At 39.7% G+C, this 17,621-nt stretch overlaps 4 protein-coding genes and 8 non-coding genes across 12 annotated transcripts; all 12 read left to right on the plus strand.

Moving 5' to 3' along the window:
• Positions 1 to 556: 556 nt before the first annotated feature.
• On the plus strand, positions 557 to 630 carry trnat-agu (transfer RNA threonine (anticodon AGU)). The gene has a single exon. It is a non-coding gene; the product is annotated as a tRNA-Thr (tRNA).
• Positions 631 to 1,232: 602 nt separating this feature from the next.
• Positions 1,233 to 1,962, plus strand: LOC140315748 (hepcidin-like). The gene is made up of 3 exons (XM_072393334.1): positions 1,233 to 1,423; positions 1,514 to 1,591; positions 1,758 to 1,962. The coding sequence occupies exons 1-3, from the start codon at positions 1,337 to 1,339 to the stop codon at positions 1,857 to 1,859; spliced, it is 267 nt and encodes an 88-aa protein (XP_072249435.1). The 5' UTR covers positions 1,233 to 1,336; the 3' UTR covers positions 1,860 to 1,962.
• A 1,405-nt stretch (positions 1,963 to 3,367) lies between these two features.
• trnat-ugu (transfer RNA threonine (anticodon UGU)) lies at positions 3,368 to 3,441 on the plus strand. Its single transcript has one exon. It is a non-coding gene; the product is annotated as a tRNA-Thr (tRNA).
• A 1,027-nt stretch (positions 3,442 to 4,468) lies between these two features.
• trnat-agu (transfer RNA threonine (anticodon AGU)) lies at positions 4,469 to 4,542 on the plus strand. The gene has a single exon. It is a non-coding gene; the product is annotated as a tRNA-Thr (tRNA).
• A 602-nt stretch (positions 4,543 to 5,144) lies between these two features.
• Positions 5,145 to 5,874, plus strand: LOC140315749 (hepcidin-like). The gene is made up of 3 exons (XM_072393335.1): positions 5,145 to 5,335; positions 5,426 to 5,503; positions 5,670 to 5,874. Exons 1-3 carry the CDS (start codon positions 5,249 to 5,251, stop codon positions 5,769 to 5,771), a joined length of 267 nt encoding a protein of 88 aa, XP_072249436.1. The 5' UTR covers positions 5,145 to 5,248; the 3' UTR covers positions 5,772 to 5,874.
• A 1,405-nt stretch (positions 5,875 to 7,279) lies between these two features.
• On the plus strand, positions 7,280 to 7,353 carry trnat-ugu (transfer RNA threonine (anticodon UGU)). The gene has a single exon. It is a non-coding gene; the product is annotated as a tRNA-Thr (tRNA).
• A 1,035-nt stretch (positions 7,354 to 8,388) lies between these two features.
• On the plus strand, positions 8,389 to 8,462 carry trnat-agu (transfer RNA threonine (anticodon AGU)). Its single transcript has one exon. It is a non-coding gene; the product is annotated as a tRNA-Thr (tRNA).
• Positions 8,463 to 11,198: 2,736 nt separating this feature from the next.
• On the plus strand, positions 11,199 to 11,272 carry trnat-ugu (transfer RNA threonine (anticodon UGU)). Its single transcript has one exon. It is a non-coding gene; the product is annotated as a tRNA-Thr (tRNA).
• A 1,035-nt stretch (positions 11,273 to 12,307) lies between these two features.
• trnat-agu (transfer RNA threonine (anticodon AGU)) lies at positions 12,308 to 12,381 on the plus strand. The gene has a single exon. It is a non-coding gene; the product is annotated as a tRNA-Thr (tRNA).
• Positions 12,382 to 12,983: 602 nt separating this feature from the next.
• LOC140315750 (hepcidin-like) lies at positions 12,984 to 13,713 on the plus strand. Its single transcript, XM_072393336.1, has 3 exons — positions 12,984 to 13,174; positions 13,265 to 13,342; positions 13,509 to 13,713. The coding sequence occupies exons 1-3, from the start codon at positions 13,088 to 13,090 to the stop codon at positions 13,608 to 13,610; spliced, it is 267 nt and encodes an 88-aa protein (XP_072249437.1). The 5' UTR covers positions 12,984 to 13,087; the 3' UTR covers positions 13,611 to 13,713.
• A 1,404-nt stretch (positions 13,714 to 15,117) lies between these two features.
• On the plus strand, positions 15,118 to 15,191 carry trnat-ugu (transfer RNA threonine (anticodon UGU)). Its single transcript has one exon. It is a non-coding gene; the product is annotated as a tRNA-Thr (tRNA).
• Positions 15,192 to 16,893: 1,702 nt separating this feature from the next.
• On the plus strand, positions 16,894 to 17,621 carry LOC140316806 (hepcidin-like). The gene is made up of 3 exons (XM_072394783.1): positions 16,894 to 17,082; positions 17,173 to 17,250; positions 17,417 to 17,621. Exons 1-3 carry the CDS (start codon positions 16,996 to 16,998, stop codon positions 17,516 to 17,518), a joined length of 267 nt encoding a protein of 88 aa, XP_072250884.1. The 5' UTR covers positions 16,894 to 16,995; the 3' UTR covers positions 17,519 to 17,621.

Genomic DNA, 17,621 nt, shown 5'->3' on the forward strand with positions numbered 1-17,621 from the left:
GAACAATACGTAGAGAGCTTTATGGAATGGGTTTCCATGGCCGAGCAGCTGCATCCGAGCCATACATCACCAAGTGCAATGCAAAGCGTCAGATGCAGCAGCGCAATGCACGCCGCCACTGGACTCTACAGCAATGGAGACGTGTTTTCTGGAGTGACAAATCACGCTTCTTCTTCTGGCAATCTGATGGAAGATTCTGGGTTTGGTGGTTGCCAGAGGAACAGTACTTGCCTGACTGCATGTGCCAAGTGTAAAGTTTGGTGGAGGGGGATTATGGTGTGGGGTTGTTTTTCAGGAGCTGGGATTGGCCCCTTCGTTCCAGGGTTTTCTGTTCAACCACAAAGGACAGAAAAGTTCATTATTGAACATACACTTTGTGAAAGATTCAAAAGTTCAAAAGTTTCCATTCTTTGATAACTCACATTTGCAGTGTCACTTAATGAGAGATGCCAAATCCATTGCTGGAAGAACATGCAGTCTGCCATTGATGAGGCAACACCTGCTCACGTGAGAGAACAACAGTCAACAGCAAAAAACTGGTTAGAAAGGCTTCAGAGGCGCTGTGGCTTAGTTGGTCAAAGTGCCTGTCTAGTAAACAGGAGATCCTGGGTTCAAATCCCAGCAGTGCCTGATAAATTCTTTATGATTTCCCACTGGGAACCTCCCCATAGATTGAAAGAACTCCACAAGGAGTCTGAGATGGTCACTTGGCTTCCAACCTCCACAGATACCAGATGTAAAAGCATTTCTGGAGAGCAAACCCGGTCCTCAAAGACCCCCCATACCAACTCACACAGTTTAAAGGATCTATTGCCAACTTCCCAGAAAAAAATGCTGCTGAACACCCTCATATTTTTTTAGTTCATCAGTATGAGGAGCTTGAACCCTGTTGTGGAGTCGGGTGAACAAACTGAGGTTAACAATCTTAGAATATTGACGATGATTTTCTTGATGAGTGTTTGATATTCCTACATAAACAATACAAATGTAAAGTCAGTAAAAGCTCCATGCAGCATTATCAGACCTTCATCACCTCACAAAAATATTTTATACAAAAATGATTTGACTGGCATTGAGATGAAAAAACAAACTTCCAAGAACTCTGAATTTTCCATTCTTTTGAAATATCCCACTCAAACTTCCAGCATTACACAGAGAGATTTTCCCAGTGAATTCGGTATTTGCTGACAGTGATGAGGCAACAGCTGTCCAAGTTAGTATAAATACCAGCACATTTCACACATTCTACTATCAGACAGGATCACTCCAAGGAGCTCCCAAAAGTCATCAAGATCAGAAGAAATCTGGTTATTTCAGGATCTTAAACCCTCTTAAGATGAAGACATTCAGCGTTGCAGTTGCAGTGGCCGTCGTGCTCACATTTATCTGTGTTCAGGAGAGCTCTGCTGCACCGAGCTCTGAAGTAAGAGCTGGATTTAAACCCTTTCAGAGCAATGAAAATGTTTTCAGCATGTCAAGACTTTATTCCTCAATCTGACACAATCTTTAACAGGTGCATGATAGGGTGGAGGAGATGGCTGAGCACAGTCCAGTTGCTGAAAATCAAGAAATGCCAGTGGAATTTTGGAAGGTATGTTTAGTTAAGCCAATGAATGAATTGAAACACTCTGTATCGTCTATAATGTGAATGAATGGGTGGTCACCCTGAAGGGTCCTGGTGCTCTGTTGTTTGATAAAGAGGAGAAGGAGGGCGACTGATCAAACTGTGATGAAAACCTTCTTCTTGTCCTACACAGATGCCGTATGGAATCAGACAGAAGCGCCTCGCTGGTGCTAAATGCAAATTTTGCTGTAACTGCTGCGGCATGAGTCTTTGTGGTGTCTGCTGCGATTTCTGAGGAGTCCTGCATCAGCCTGGAGTTCCTTCAACAATCACAAGATTGTTTAGAAAGAAATTTTATTTGTTGAAAAAGTTTTAATAAAGTCATTTGTTTATTATAATTGTCCTTGTGGTTGTAAATATCTGAGGAGGTGAGTGGATTTATTCATATTGTAACTCATATTGTAATGTTCTGAGTTGGGCTAAATGAGATGAGGCTCTTTGCTTTGATTCACAGCTGCATGCTTTAAAGCAGACTGCAAGAAAGCTGGAGAGACAATGGTGTTCCTCTAATTTAGAAGAGTCTCAATTAGTCTGGAAAGATAGTCTCATAACATATAGTAAAAAAAAAAAACCTTTCAAAAAGTAGAACTGCTGATAGAAGAGAATAAGAATAACCATAGGTTTCTTTTCAGCACTGTAGCCAGACTGACGAAGAGTCTGAGCTCTGTTGAGCTACGTACTCCTTTAACTCTCAGTAGTGATATTTCAGGAGCTTTTTTACCAATAAAATAGTTTCTATCAGAGAGGAAATGAATGTAATCTTTCCATTATTATCAACTCAAATACAGAAGTTTTTTGGAGTAAACTGATTGATATACACATATTCATAAATGTATGAATGACTAAAATGAATTGATCTTAAAAAATCATTTAAAAAAGTAACAATACTGACTCTGTTTTAAGTTAGTTGAAATAAAGAAAGATTTAATTATTGATAAAGGGAAATCATGGTAAAAGATAAAATATAGAATGAATGAAAATAGCTCTGCTGATTCCTCCTTTAAGTTGATACCTTTCATTGGAAAAATTCTGATGTGGTAGATTAAACAGAGATTTGAAGAGTCTTGTTTTAAAGCATAACCTTCAACACATAAAAACTGTTCACCCCCCTTTTTAGTGTAGTATTATGCAGTCACGCAAGTCAACAGGCTTTTCAGTAAATTAGATAAAAAGTGCGGGATTTCAGGTATTGCAAAACATACAGTATCTGTTAAGCCTGCAATAATACAGATACAGCTTTGATGTATGGACCCCGTCGTTAATCAGCAAATGCTGAAAAGATTTGACATCAAATGATCAATTAGTTTTCAGGTGTTTTAAGAATCTTTATCATTACATTATTTCCATCTAGCTTATTTGAAGTTATGCTATATACAAATGAAAATGTTTAGAAAACCATCTGCCATTTACCTTTTGCATGTTAATCATGTCCTTCAAAATGTATTTATAAAAAGAAAGCTAATGAGAATGAGAAAAAATGGAGTTAAAATGACAGAATAAAAGTGTTTTCTGTTCAACCACGAAGGACAGAAAAGTTCATTGTTGAACAGACACTTTGTGAAAGATTGAAAAGTTCAAAGGTTTCCATTCTTTGATAACTTACCACTCACAGGTGCAGAGTAACTTAGCGAGAGATGCCAAATCCATTGCTGGAAGAACTTACAGACTGCCATTGATGAGGCAACGCCTGCTCATGTGAGAGAAAAACAGTCAGCAGCAAAAACTGGTTTGGGAGGGCTCAAAGGTGCTGTGGCTTAGTTGGTCAAAGTGCCTGTCTTGTAAACAGGTGATCCTGGGTTCAAATCCCAGCAGTGCCTTCCCTTAAATTTCCCAAAAGGAAGTTCAAAATACGCTATATTGGCAAAAATATTCACTGCTCATGCAAATAATAAATTCACGCACTCCAATCACTTCCATGGCCGCAAGTGTGTAAATTCAAGTACCTATGCATAGTGCTTCTACAAACATCTGTGAAAGAATAACCCTAAAGAATGGGTCGCTTTCAGGAGCTCCGTGAATTCCAGCGTGGCACCATGATACGATGTGCAATAAGTCGAGGTGTGAAATTTCTTTGCTACGAAATATTCCACAGTCTACTGTCAGTGGTATTATAACAAAGTGGAAGCGATTGAAAACAACAGCAAATCAACCACGAAGTGGTAGGCCACATAAAATAACAGAGAGGGTTCAGTGGATGCTGAGGTGCATGGTGCACAGAGGTTTCCAACTTTCCGCGGAATCAATCGCTACAGACCGCCAAACTTCCCATGGCCTTCAAATTAGCTCAAGAACAATACGTAGAGAGCTTTATGGAATGGGTTTCCATGGCCGAGCAGCTGCATCCGAGCCATACATCACCAAGTGCAATGCAAAGCGTCAGATGCAGCAGCGCAATGCACGCCGCCACTGGACTCTACAGCAATGGAGACGTGTTTTCTGGAGTGACAAATCACGCTTCTTCTTCTGGCAATCTGATGGAAGATTCTGGGTTTGGTGGTTGCCAGAGGAACAGTACTTGCCTGACTGCATGTGCCAAGTGTAAAGTTTGGTGGAGGGGGATTATGGTGTGGGGTTGTTTTTCAGGAGCTGGGATTGGCCCCTTCGTTCCAGGGTTTTCTGTTCAACCACAAAGGACAGAAAAGTTCATTATTGAACATACACTTTGTGAAAGATTCAAAAGTTCAAAAGTTTCCATTCTTTGATAACTCACATTTGCAGTGTCACTTAATGAGAGATGCCAAATCCATTGCTGGAAGAACATGCAGTCTGCCATTGATGAGGCAACACCTGCTCACGTGAGAGAACAACAGTCAACAGCAAAAAACTGGTTAGAAAGGCTTCAGAGGCGCTGTGGCTTAGTTGGTCAAAGTGCCTGTCTAGTAAACAGGAGATCCTGGGTTCAAATCCCAGCAGTGCCTGATAAATTCTTTATGATTTCCCACTGGGAACCTCCCCATAGATTGAAAGAACTCCACAAGGAGTCTGAGATGGTCACTTGGCTTCCAACCTCCACAGATACCAGATGTAAAAGCATTTCTGGAGAGCAAACCCGGTCCTCAAAGACCCCCCATACCAACTCACACAGTTTAAAGGATCTATTGCCAACTTCCCAGAAAAAAATGCTGCTGAACACCCTCATATTTTTTTAGTTCATCAGTATGAGGAGCTTGAACCCTGTTGTGGAGTCGGGTGAACAAACTGAGGTTAACAATCTTAGAATATTGACGATGATTTTCTTGATGAGTGTTTGATATTCCTACATAAACAATACAAATGTAAAGTCAGTAAAAGCTCCATGCAGCATTATCAGACCTTCATCACCTCACAAAAATATTTTATACAAAAATGATTTGACTGGCATTGAGATGAAAAAACAAACTTCCAAGAACTCTGAATTTTCCATTCTTTTGAAATATCCCACTCAAACTTCCAGCATTACACAGAGAGATTTTCCCAGTGAATTCGGTATTTGCTGACAGTGATGAGGCAACAGCTGTCCAAGTTAGTATAAATACCAGCACATTTCACACATTCTACTATCAGACAGGATCACTCCAAGGAGCTCCCAAAAGTCATCAAGATCAGAAGAAATCTGGTTATTTCAGGATCTTAAACCCTCTTAAGATGAAGACATTCAGCGTTGCAGTTGCAGTGGCCGTCGTGCTCACATTTATCTGTGTTCAGGAGAGCTCTGCTGCACCGAGCTCTGAAGTAAGAGCTGGATTTAAACCCTTTCAGAGCAATGAAAATGTTTTCAGCATGTCAAGACTTTATTCCTCAATCTGACACAATCTTTAACAGGTGCATGATAGGGTGGAGGAGATGGCTGAGCACAGTCCAGTTGCTGAAAATCAAGAAATGCCAGTGGAATTTTGGAAGGTATGTTTAGTTAAGCCAATGAATGAATTGAAACACTCTGTATCGTCTATAATGTGAATGAATGGGTGGTCACCCTGAAGGGTCCTGGTGCTCTGTTGTTTGATAAAGAGGAGAAGGAGGGCGACTGATCAAACTGTGATGAAAACCTTCTTCTTGTCCTACACAGATGCCGTATGGAATCAGACAGAAGCGCCTCGCTGGTGCTAAATGCAAATTTTGCTGTAACTGCTGCGGCATGAGTCTTTGTGGTGTCTGCTGCGATTTCTGAGGAGTCCTGCATCAGCCTGGAGTTCCTTCAACAATCACAAGATTGTTTAGAAAGAAATTTTATTTGTTGAAAAAGTTTTAATAAAGTCATTTGTTTATTATAATTGTCCTTGTGGTTGTAAATATCTGAGGAGGTGAGTGGATTTATTCATATTGTAACTCATATTGTAATGTTCTGAGTTGGGCTAAATGAGATGAGGCTCTTTGCTTTGATTCACAGCTGCATGCTTTAAAGCAGACTGCAAGAAAGCTGGAGAGACAATGGTGTTCCTCTAATTTAGAAGAGTCTCAATTAGTCTGGAAAGATAGTCTCATAACATATAGTAAAAAAAAAAAACCTTTCAAAAAGTAGTACTGCTGATAGAAGAGAATAAGAATAACCATAGGTTTCTTTTCAGCACTGTAGCCAGACTGACGAAGAGTCTGCGCTCTGTTGAGCTACGTACTCCTTTAACTCTCAGTAGTGATATTTCAGGAGCTTTTTTACCAATAAAATAGTTTCTATCAGAGAGGAAATGAATGTAATCTTTCCATTATTATCAACTCAAATACAGAATTTTTTTGGAGTAAACTGATTGATATACACATATTCATAAATGTATGAATGACTAAAATGAATTGATCTTAAAAAATCATTTAAAAAAGTAACAATACTGACTCTGTTTTAAGTTAGTTGAAATAAAGAAAGATTTAATTATTGATAAAGGGAAATCATGGTAAAAGATAAAATATAGAATGAATGAAAATAGCTCTGCTGATTCCTCCTTTAAGTTGATACCTTTCATTGGAAAAATTCTGATGTGGTAGATTAAACAGAGATTTGAAGAGTCTTGTTTTAAAGCATAACCTTCAACACATAAAAACTGTTCACCCTCCTTTTTAGTGTAGTATTATGCAGTCACGCAAGTCAACAGGCTTTTCAGTAAATTAGATAAAAAGTGCGGGATTTCAGGTATTGCAAAACATACAGTATCTGTTAAGCCTGCAATAATACAGATACAGCTTTGATGTATGGACCCCGTCGTTAATCAGCAAATGCTGAAAAGATTTGACATCAAATGATCAATTAGTTTTCAGGTGTTTTAAGAATCTTTATCATTACATTATTTCCATCTAGCTTATTTGAAGTTATGCTATATACAAATGAAAATGTTTAGAAAACCATCTGCCATTTACCTTTTGCATGTTAATCATGTCCTTCAAAATGTATTTATAAAAAGAAAGCTAATGAGAATGAGAAAAAATGGAGTTAAAATGACAGAATAAAAGTGTTTTCTGTTCAACCACGAAGGACAGAAAAGTTCATTGTTGAACAGACACTTTGTGAAAGATTGAAAAGTTCAAAGGTTTCCATTCTTTGATAACTTACCACTCACAGGTGCAGAGTAACTTAGCGAGAGATGCCAAATCCATTGCTGGAAGAACTTACAGACTGCCATTGATGAGGCAACGCCTGCTCATGTGAGAGAAAAACAGTCAGCAGCAAAAACTGGTTTGGGAGGGCTCAAAGGTGCTGTGGCTTAGTTGGTCAAAGTGCCTGTCTTGTAAACAGGTGATCCTGGGTTCAAATCCCAGCAGTGCCTGACACTCTTCCCTTAAATTTCCCAAAAGGAAGTTCAAAATACGCTATATTGGCAAAAATATTCACTGCTCATGCAAATAATAAATTCACGCACTCCAATCACTTCCATGGCCGCAAGTGTGTAAATTCAAGTACCTATGCATAGTGCTTCTACAAACATCTGTGAAAGAATAACCCTAAAGAATGGGTCGCTTTCAGGAGCTCCGTGAATTCCAGCGTGGCACCATGATACGATGTGCAATAAGTCGAGGTGTGAAATTTCTTTGCTACGAAATATTCCACAGTCTACTGTCAGTGGTATTATAACAAAGTGGAAGCGATTGAAAACAACAGCAAATCAACCACGAAGTGGTAGGCCACATAAAATAACAGAGAGGGTTCAGTGGATGCTGAGGTGCATGGTGCACAGAGGTTTCCAACTTTCCGCAGAATCAATCGCTACAGACCGCCAAACTTCCCATGGCCTTCAAATTAGCTCAAGAACAATACGTAGAGAGCTTTATGGAATGGGTTTCCATGGCCGAGCAGCTGCATCCGAGCCATACATCACCAAGTGCAATGCAAAGCGTCAGATGCAGCAGCGCAATGCACGCCGCCACTGGACTCTACAGCAATGGAGACGTGTTTTCTGGAGTGACAAATCACGCTTCTTCTTCTGGCAATCTGATGGAAGATTCTGGGTTTGGTGGTTGCCAGAGGAACAGTACTTGCCTGACTGCATGTGCCAAGTGTAAAGTTTGGTGGAGGGGGATTATGGTGTGGGGTTGTTTTTCAGGAGCTGGGATTGGCCCCTTCGTTCCAGGGTTTTCTGTTCAACCACAAAGGACAGAAAAGTTCATTATTGAACATACACTTTGTGAAAGATTCAAAAGTTCAAAAGTTTCCATTCTTTGATAACTCACATTTGCAGTGTCACTTAATGAGAGATGCCAAATCCATTGCTGGAAGAACATGCAGTCTGCCATTGATGAGGCAACACCTGCTCACGTGAGAGAACAACAGTCAACAGCAAAAAACTGGTTAGAAAGGCTTCAGAGGCGCTGTGGCTTAGTTGGTCAAAGTGCCTGTCTAGTAAACAGGAGATCCTGGGTTCAAATCCCAGCAGTGCCTGATAAATTCTTTATGATTTCCCACTGGGAACCTCCCCATAGATTGAAAGAACTCCACAAGGAGTCTGAGATGGTCACTTGGCTTCCAACCTCCACAGATACCAGATGTAAAAGCATTTCTGGAGAGCAAACCCGGTCCTCAAAGACCCCCCATACCAACTCACACAGTTTAAAGGATCTATTGCCAACTTCCCAGAAAAAAATGCTGCTGAACACCCTCATATTTTTTTAGTTCATCAGTATGAGGAGCTTGAACCCTGTTGTGGAGTCGGGTGAACAAACTGAGGTTAACAATCTTAGAATATTGACGATGATTTTCTTGATGAGTGTTTGATATTCCTACATAAACAATACAAATGTAAAGTCAGTAAAAGCTCCATGCAGCATTATCAGACCTTCATCACCTCACAAAAATATTTTATACAAAAATGATTTGACTGGCATTGAGATGAAAAAACAAACTTCCAAGAACTCTGAATTTTCCATTCTTTTGAAATATCCCACTCAAACTTCCAGCATTACACAGAGAGATTTTCCCAGTGAATTCGGTATTTGCTGACAGTGATGAGGCAACAGCTGTCCAAGTTAGTATAAATACCAGCACATTTCACACATTCTACTATCAGACAGGATCACTCCAAGGAGCTCCCAAAAGTCATCAAGATCAGAAGAAATCTGGTTATTTCAGGATCTTAAACCCTCTTAAGATGAAGACATTCAGCGTTGCAGTTGCAGTGGCCGTCGTGCTCACATTTATCTGTGTTCAGGAGAGCTCTGCTGCACCGAGCTCTGAAGTAAGAGCTGGATTTAAACCCTTTCAGAGCAATGAAAATGTTTTCAGCATGTCAAGACTTTATTCCTCAATCTGACACAATCTTTAACAGGTGCATGATAGGGTGGAGGAGATGGCTGAGCACAGTCCAGTTGCTGAAAATCAAGAAATGCCAGTGGAATTATGGAAGGTATGTTTAGTTAAGCCAATGAATGAATTGAAACACTCTGTATCGTCTATAATGTGAATGAATGGGTGGTCACCCTGAAGGGTCCTGGTGCTCTGTTGTTTGATAAAGAGGAGAAGGAGGGCGACTGATCAAACTGTGATGAAAACCTTCTTCTTGTCCTACACAGATGCCGTATGGAATCAGACAGAAGCGCCTCGCTGGTGCTAAATGCAAATTTTGCTGTAACTGCTGCGGCATGAGTCTTTGTGGTGTCTGCTGCGATTTCTGAGGAGTCCTGCATCAGCCTGGAGTTCCTTCAACAATCACAAGATTGTTTAGAAAGAAATTTTATTTGTTGAAAAAGTTTTAATAAAGTAATTTGTTTATTATAATTGTCCTTGTGGTTGTAAATATCTGAGGAGGTGAGTGGATTTATTCATATTGTAACTCATATTGTAATGTTCTGAGTTGGGCTAAATGAGATGAGGCTCTTTGCTTTGATTCACAGCTGCATGCTTTAAAGCAGACTGCAAGAAAGCTGGAGAGACAATGGTGTTCCTCTAATTTAGAAGAGTCTCAATTAGTCTGGAAAGATAGTCTCATAACATATAGTAAAAAAAAAAACCTTTCAAAAAGTAGAACTGCTGATAGAAGAGAATAAGAATAACCATAGGTTTCTTTTCAGCACTGTAGCCAGACTGACGAAGAGTCTGAGCTCTGTTGAGCTACGTACTCCTTTAACTCTCAGTAGTGATATTTCAGGAGCTTTTTTACCAATAAAATAGTTTCTATCAGAGAGGAAATGAATGTAATCTTTCCATTATTATCAACTCAAATACAGAATTTTTTTGGAGTAAACTGATTGATATACACATATTCATAAATGTATGAATGACTAAAATGAATTGATCTTAAAAAATCATTTAAAAAAGTAACAATACTGACTCTGTTTTAAGTTAGTTGAAATAAAGAAAGATTTAATTATTGATAAAGGGAAATCATGGTAAAAGATAAAATATAGAATGAATGAAAATAGCTCTGCTGATTCCTCCTTTAAGTTGATACCTTTCATTGGAAAAATTCTGATGTGGTAGATTAAACAGAGATTTGAAGAGTCTTGTTTTAAAGCATAACCTTCAACACATAAAAACTGTTCACCCTCCTTTTTAGTGTAGTATTATGCAGTCACGCAAGTCAACAGGCTTTTCAGTAAATTAGATAAAAAGTGCGGGATTTCAGGTATTGCAAAACATACAGTATCTGTTAAGCCTGCAATAATACAGATACAGCTTTGATGTATGGACCCCGTCGTTAATCAGCAAATGCTGAAAAGATTTGACATCAAATGATCAATTAGTTTTCAGGTGTTTTAAGAATCTTTATCATTACATTATTTCCATCTAGCTTATTTGAAGTTATGCTATATACAAATGAAAATGTTTAGAAAACCATCTGCCATTTACCTTTTGCATGTTAATCATGTCCTTCAAAATGTATTTATAAAAAGAAAGCTAATGAGAATGAGAAAAAATGGAGTTAAAATGACAGAATAAAAGTGTTTTCTGTTCAACCACGAAGGACAGAAAAGTTCATTGTTGAACAGACACTTTGTGAAAGATTGAAAAGTTCAAAGGTTTCCATTCTTTGATAACTTACCACTCACAGGTGCAGAGTAACTTAGCGAGAGATGCCAAATCCATTGCTGGAAGAACTTACAGACTGCCATTGATGAGGCAACGCCTGCTCATGTGAGAGAAAAACAGTCAGCAGCAAAAACTGGTTTGGGAGGGCTCAAAGGTGCTGTGGCTTAGTTGGTCAAAGTGCCTGTCTTGTAAACAGGTGATCCTGGGTTCAAATCCCAGCAGTGCCTGACACTCTTCCCTTAAATTTCCCAAAAGGAAGTTCAAAATACGCTATATTGGCAAAAATATTCACTGCTCATGCAAATAATAAATTCACGCACTCCAATCACTTCCATGGCCGCAAGTGTGTAAATTCAAGTACCTATGCATAGTGCTTCTACAAACATCTGTGAAAGAATAACCCTAAAGAATGGGTCGCTTTCAGGAGCTCCGTGAATTCCAGCGTGGCACCATGATACGATGTGCAATAAGTCGAGGTGTGAAATTTCTTTGCTACGAAATATTCCACAGTCTACTGTCAGTGGTATTATAACAAAGTGGAAGCGATTGAAAACAACAGCAAATCAACCACGAAGTGGTAGGCCACATAAAATAACAGAGAGGGTTCAGTGGATGCTGAGGTGCATGGTGCACAGAGGTTTCCAACATTCCGCAGAATCAATCGCTACAGACCGCCAAACTTCCCGTGGCCTTCAAATTAGCTCAAGAACAATACGTAGAGAGCTTTATGGAATGGGTTTCCATGGCCGAGCAGCTGCATCCGAGCCATACATCACCAAGTGCAATGCAAAGCGTCAGATGCAGCAGCGCAATGCACGCCGCCACTGGACTCTACAGCAATGGAGACGTGTTTTCTGGAGTGACAAATCACGCTTCTTCTTCTGGCAATCTGATGGAAGATTCTGGGTTTGGTGGTTGCCAGAGGAACAGTACTTGCCTGACTGCATGTGCCAAGTGTAAAGTTTGGTGGAGGGGGATTATGGTGTGGGGTTGTTTTTCAGGAGCTGGGATTGGCCCCTTCGTTCCAGGGTTTTCTGTTCAACCACAAAGGACAGAAAAGTTCATTATTGAACAGACACTTTGTGAAAGATTCAAAAGTTCAAAAGTTTCCATTCTTTGATAACTCACATTTGCAGTGTCACTTAATGAGAGATGCCACATCCATTGCTGGAAGAACATGCAGTCTGCCATTGATGAGGCAACACCTGCTCACGTGAGAGAACAACAGTCAACAGCAAAAAACTGGTTGGAAAGGCTTCAGAGGCGCTGTGGCTTAGTTGGTCAAAGTGCCTGTCTAGTAAACAGAAGATCCTGGGTTCAAATCCCAGCAGTGCCTGATAAATTCTTTATGATTTCCCACTGGGAACCTCCCCATAGATTGAAAGAACTCCACAAGGAGTCTGAGATGGTCACTTGGCTTCCAACCTCCACAGATACCAGATGTAAAAGCATTTCTGGAGAGCAAGCCCGGTCCTCAAAGACCCCCCATACCAACTCACACAGTTTAAAGGATCTATTGCCAACTTCCCAGAAAAAAATGCTGCTGAACACCCTCATATTTTTTTAGTTCATCAGTATGAGGAGCTTGAACCCTGTTGTGGAGTCGGGTGAACAAACTGAGGTTAACAATCTTAGAATATTGACGATGATTTTCTTGATGAGTGTTTGATATTCCTACACAAACAATACAAATGTAAAGTCAGTAAAAGCTCCATGCAGCATTATCAGACCTTCATCACCTCACAAAAATATTTTATACAAAAATGATTTGACTGGCATTGAGATGAAAAAACAAACTTCCAAGAACTCTGAATTTTCCATTCTTTTGAAATATCCCACTCAAACTTCCAGCATTACACAGAGAGATTTTCCCAGTGAATTCGGTATTTGCTGACAGTGATGAGGCAACAGCTGTCCAAGTTAGTATAAATACCAGCACATTTCACACATTCTACTATCAGACAGGATCACTCCAAGGAGCTCCCAAAAGTCATCAAGATCAGAAGAAATCTGGTTATTTCAGGATCTTAAACCCTCTTAAGATGAAGACATTCAGCGTTGCAGTTGCAGTGGCCGTCGTGCTCACATTTATCTGTGTTCAGGAGAGCTCTGCTGCACCGAGCTCTGAAGTAAGAGCTGGATTTAAACCCTTTCAGAGCAATGAAAATGTTTTCAGCATGTCAAGACTTTATTCCTCAATCTGACACAATCTTTAACAGGTGCATGATAGGGTGGAGGAGATGGCTGAGCACAGTCCAGTTGCTGAAAATCAAGAAATGCCAGTGGAATTTTGGAAGGTATGTTTAGTTAAGCCAATGAATGAATTGAAACACTCTGTATCGTCTATAATGTGAATGAATGGGTGGTCACCCTGAAGGGTCCTGGTGCTCTGTTGTTTGATAAAGAGGAGAAGGAGGGCGACTGATCAAACTGTGATGAAAACCTTCTTCTTGTCCTACACAGATGCCGTATGGAATCAGACAGAAGCGCCTCGCTGGTGCTAAATGCAAATTTTGCTGTAACTGCTGCGGCATGAGTCTTTGTGGTGTCTGCTGCGATTTCTGAGGAGTCCTGCATCAGCCTGGAGTTCCTTCAACAATCACAAGATTGTTTAGAAAGAAATTTTATTTGTTGAAAAAGTTTTAATAAAGTCATTTGTTTATTATAATTGTCCTTGTGGTTGTAAATATCTGAGGAGGTGAGTGGATTTATTCATATTGTAACTCATATTGTAATGTTCTGAGTTGGGCTAAATGAGATGAGGCTCTTTGCTTTGATTCACAGCTGCATGCTTTAAAGCAGACTGCAAGAAAGCTGGAGAGACAATGGTGTTCCTCTAATTTAGAAGAGTCTCAATTAGTCTGGAAAGATAGTCTCATAACATATAGTAAAAAAAAAAACCTTTCAAAAAGTAGAACTGCTGATAGAAGAGAATAAGAATAACCATAGGTTTCTTTTCAGCACTGTAGCCAGACTGACGAAGAGTCTGAGCTCTGTTGAGCTACGTACTCCTTTAACTCTCAGTAGTGATATTTCAGGAGCTTTTTTACCAATAAAATAGTTTCTATCAGAGAGGAAATGAATGTAATCTTTCCATTATTATCAACTCAAATACAGAATTTTTTTGGAGTAAACTGATTGATATACACATATTCATAAATGTATGAATGACTAAAATGAATTGATCTTAAAAAATCATTTAAAAAAGTAACAATACTGACTCTGTTTTAAGTTAGTTGAAATAAAGAAAGATTTAATTATTGATAAAGGGAAATCATGGTAAAAGATAAAATATAGAATGAATGAAAATAGCTCTGCTGATTCCTCCTTTAAGTTGATACCTTTCATTGGAAAAATTCTGATGTGGTAGATTAAACAGAGATTTGAAGAGTCTTGTTTTAAAGCATAACCTTCAACACATAAAAACTGTTCACCCTCCTTTTTAGTGTAGTATTATGCAGTCACGCAAGTCAACAGGCTTTTCAGTAAATTAGATAAAAAGTGCGGGATTTCAGGTATTGCAAAACATACAGTATCTGTTAAGCCTGCAATAATACAGATACAGCTTTGATGTATGGACCCCGTCGTTAATCAGCAAATGCTGAAAAGATTTGACATCAAATGATCAATTAGTTTTCAGGTGTTTTAAGAATCTTTATCATTACATTATTTCCATCTAGCTTATTTGAAGTTATGCTATATACAAATGAAAATGTTTAGAAAACCATCTGCCATTTACCTTTTGCATGTTAATCATGTCCTTCAAAATGTATTTATAAAAAGAAAGCTAATGAGAATGAGAAAAAATGGAGTTAAAATGACAGAATAAAAGTGTTTTCTGTTCAACCACGAAGGACAGAAAAGTTCATTGTTGAACAGACACTTTGTGAAAGATTGAAAAGTTCAAAGGTTTCCATTCTTTGATAACTTACCACTCACAGGTGCAGAGTAACTTAGCGAGAGATGCCAAATCCATTGCTGGAAGAACTTACAGACTGCCATTGATGAGGCAACGCCTGCTCATGTGAGAGAAAAACAGTCAGCAGCAAAAACTGGTTTGGGAGGGCTCAAAGGTGCTGTGGCTTAGTTGGTCAAAGTGCCTGTCTTGTAAACAGGTGATCCTGGGTTCAAATCCCAGCAGTGCCTGACACTCTTCCCTTAAATTTCCCAAAAGGAAGTTCAAAATACGCTATATTGGCAAAAATATTCACTGCTCATGCAAATAATAAATTCACGCACTCCAATCACTTCCATGGCCGCAAGTGTGTAAATTCAAGTACCTATGCATAGTGCTTCTACAAACATCTGTGAAAGAATAACCCTAAAGAATGGGTCGCTTTCAGGAGCTCCGTGAATTCCAGCGTGGCACCATGATACGATGTGCAATAAGTCGAGGTGTGAAATTTCTTTGCTACGAAATATTCCACAGTCTACTGTCAGTGGTATTATAACAAAGTGGAAGCGATTGAAAACAACAGCAAATCAACCACGAAGTGGTAGGCCACATAAAATAACAGAGAGGTTTCAGTGGATGCTGAGGTGCATGGTGCACAGAGGTTTCCAACTTTCCGCAGAATCAATCGCTACAGACTGCCAAACTTCCCGTGGCCTTCAAATTAGCTCAAGAACAATACGTAGAGAGTTTTATGGAATGGGTTTCCATGGCCGAGCAGCTGCATCCGAGCCATACATCACCAAGTGCAATGCAAAGCGTCAGATGCAGCAGCGCAATGCACGCCGCCACTGGACTCTACAGCAATGGAGACGTGTTTTCTGGAGTGACAAATCACGCTTCTTCTTCTGGCAATCTGATGGAAGATTCTGGGTTTGGTGGTTGCCAGAGGAACAGTACTTGCCTGACTGCATGTGCCAAGTGTAAAGTTTGGTGGAGGGGGATTATGGTGTGGGGTTGTTTTTCAGGAGCTGGGATTGGCCCCTTCGTTCCAGGGTTTTCTGTTCAACCACAAAGGACAGAAAAGTTCATTATTGAACAGACACTTTGTGAAAGATTCAAAAGTTCAAAAGTTTCCATTCTTTGATAACTCACATTTGCAGTGTCACTTAATGAGAGATGCCACATCCATTGCTGGAAGAACATGCAGTCTGCCATTGATGAGGCAACACCTGCTCACGTGAGAGAACAACAGTCAACAGCAAAAAACTGGTTAGAAAGGCTTCAGAGGCGCTGTGGCTTAGTTGGTCAAAGTAAACAGGAGATCCTGGGTTCAAATCCCAGCAGTGCCTGATAAATTCTTTATGATTTCCCACTGGGAACCTCCCCATAGATTGAAAGAACTCCACAAGGAGTCTGAGATGGTCACTTGGCTTCCAACCTCCACAGATACCAGATGTAAAAGCATTTCTGGAGAGCAAGCCCTGTCCTCAAAGACCCCCCATACCAACTCACACAGTTTAAAGGATCTATTGCCAACTTCCCAGAAAAAAATGCTGCTGAACACCCTCATATTTTTCTAGTTCATCAGTATGAGGAGCTTGAACCCTGTTGTGGAGTCGGGTGAACAAACTGAGGTTAACAATCTTAGAATATTGACGATGATTTTCTTGATGAGTGTTTGATATTCCTACACAAACAATACAAATGTAAAGTCAGTAAAAGCTCCATGCAGCATTATCAGACCTTCATCACCTCACAAAAATATTTTATACAAAAATGATTTGACTGGCATTGAGATGAAAAAACAAACTTCCAAGAACTCTGAATTTTCCATTCTTTTGAAATATCCCACTCAAACTTCCAGCATTACACAGAGAGATTTTCCCAGTGAATTCAGTATTTGCTGACAGTGATGAGGCAACAGCTGTCCAAGTTAGTATAAATACCAGCACATTTCACACATTCTACTATCAGACAGGATCACTCCAAGGAGCTCCCAAAAGTCATCAAGATCAGAAGAAATCTGGTTATTTCAGGATCTTAAACCCTCTTAAGATGAAGACATTCAGCGTTGCAGTTGCAGTGGCCGTCGTGCTCACATTTATCTGTGTTCAGGAGAGCTCTGCTGCACCGAGCTCTGAAGTAAGAGCTGGATTTAAACCCTTTCAGAGCAATGAAAATGTTTTCAGCATGTCAAGACTTTATTCCTCAATCTGACACAATCTTTAACAGGTGCATGATAGGGTGGAGGAGATGGCTGAGCACAGTCCAGTTGCTGAAAATCAAGAAATGCCAGTGGAATTTTGGAAGGTATGTTTAGTTAAGCCAATGAATGAATTGAAACACTCTGTATCGTCTATAATGTGAATGAATGGGTGGTCACCCTGAAGGGTCCTGGTGCTCTGTTGTTTGATAAAGAGGAGAAGGAGGGCGACTGATCAAACTGTGATGAAAACCTTCTTCTTGTCCTACACAGATGCCGTATGGAATCAGACAGAAGCGCCTCGCTGGTGCTAAATGCAAATTTTGCTGTAACTGCTGCGGCATGAGTCTTTGTGGTGTCTGCTGCGATTTCTGAGGAGTCCTGCATCAGCCTGGAGTTCCTTCAACAATCACAAGATTGTTTAGAAAGAAATTTTATTTGTTGAAAAAGTTTTAATAAAGTCATTTGTTTATTATAA

Source organism: Leuresthes tenuis, unplaced genomic scaffold (genome assembly GCF_036924035.1).
Source record: "Leuresthes tenuis unplaced genomic scaffold, fLeuTen1.0.hap1 SCAF_10, whole genome shotgun sequence".
NCBI classification, from domain to species: Eukaryota; Metazoa; Chordata; class Actinopteri; order Atheriniformes; family Atherinopsidae; genus Leuresthes; species Leuresthes tenuis.

What these genes read in the sequence shown, in the direction of transcription:
- LOC140315748 (XM_072393334.1), top strand. Translation starts at nt 1,337, where the DNA reads ATGAAGACATTCAGCGTTGCAGTTGCAGTGGCCGTCGTGCTCACATTT. An exon ending in CTGCTGCACCGAGCTCTGAA is followed by an intron (nt 1,424 to 1,513) that starts GTAAGAGCTGGA and finishes AATCTTTAACAG; the next exon opens with GTGCATGATAGGGTGGAGGA. An exon ending in TGCCAGTGGAATTTTGGAAG is followed by an intron (nt 1,592 to 1,757) that starts GTATGTTTAGTT and finishes TGTCCTACACAG; the next exon opens with ATGCCGTATGGAATCAGACA.
- LOC140315749 (XM_072393335.1), top strand. Translation starts at nt 5,249, where the DNA reads ATGAAGACATTCAGCGTTGCAGTTGCAGTGGCCGTCGTGCTCACATTT. An exon ending in CTGCTGCACCGAGCTCTGAA is followed by an intron (nt 5,336 to 5,425) that starts GTAAGAGCTGGA and finishes AATCTTTAACAG; the next exon opens with GTGCATGATAGGGTGGAGGA. An exon ending in TGCCAGTGGAATTTTGGAAG is followed by an intron (nt 5,504 to 5,669) that starts GTATGTTTAGTT and finishes TGTCCTACACAG; the next exon opens with ATGCCGTATGGAATCAGACA.
- LOC140315750 (XM_072393336.1), top strand. Translation starts at nt 13,088, where the DNA reads ATGAAGACATTCAGCGTTGCAGTTGCAGTGGCCGTCGTGCTCACATTT. An exon ending in CTGCTGCACCGAGCTCTGAA is followed by an intron (nt 13,175 to 13,264) that starts GTAAGAGCTGGA and finishes AATCTTTAACAG; the next exon opens with GTGCATGATAGGGTGGAGGA. An exon ending in TGCCAGTGGAATTTTGGAAG is followed by an intron (nt 13,343 to 13,508) that starts GTATGTTTAGTT and finishes TGTCCTACACAG; the next exon opens with ATGCCGTATGGAATCAGACA.
- LOC140316806 (XM_072394783.1), top strand. Translation starts at nt 16,996, where the DNA reads ATGAAGACATTCAGCGTTGCAGTTGCAGTGGCCGTCGTGCTCACATTT. An exon ending in CTGCTGCACCGAGCTCTGAA is followed by an intron (nt 17,083 to 17,172) that starts GTAAGAGCTGGA and finishes AATCTTTAACAG; the next exon opens with GTGCATGATAGGGTGGAGGA. An exon ending in TGCCAGTGGAATTTTGGAAG is followed by an intron (nt 17,251 to 17,416) that starts GTATGTTTAGTT and finishes TGTCCTACACAG; the next exon opens with ATGCCGTATGGAATCAGACA.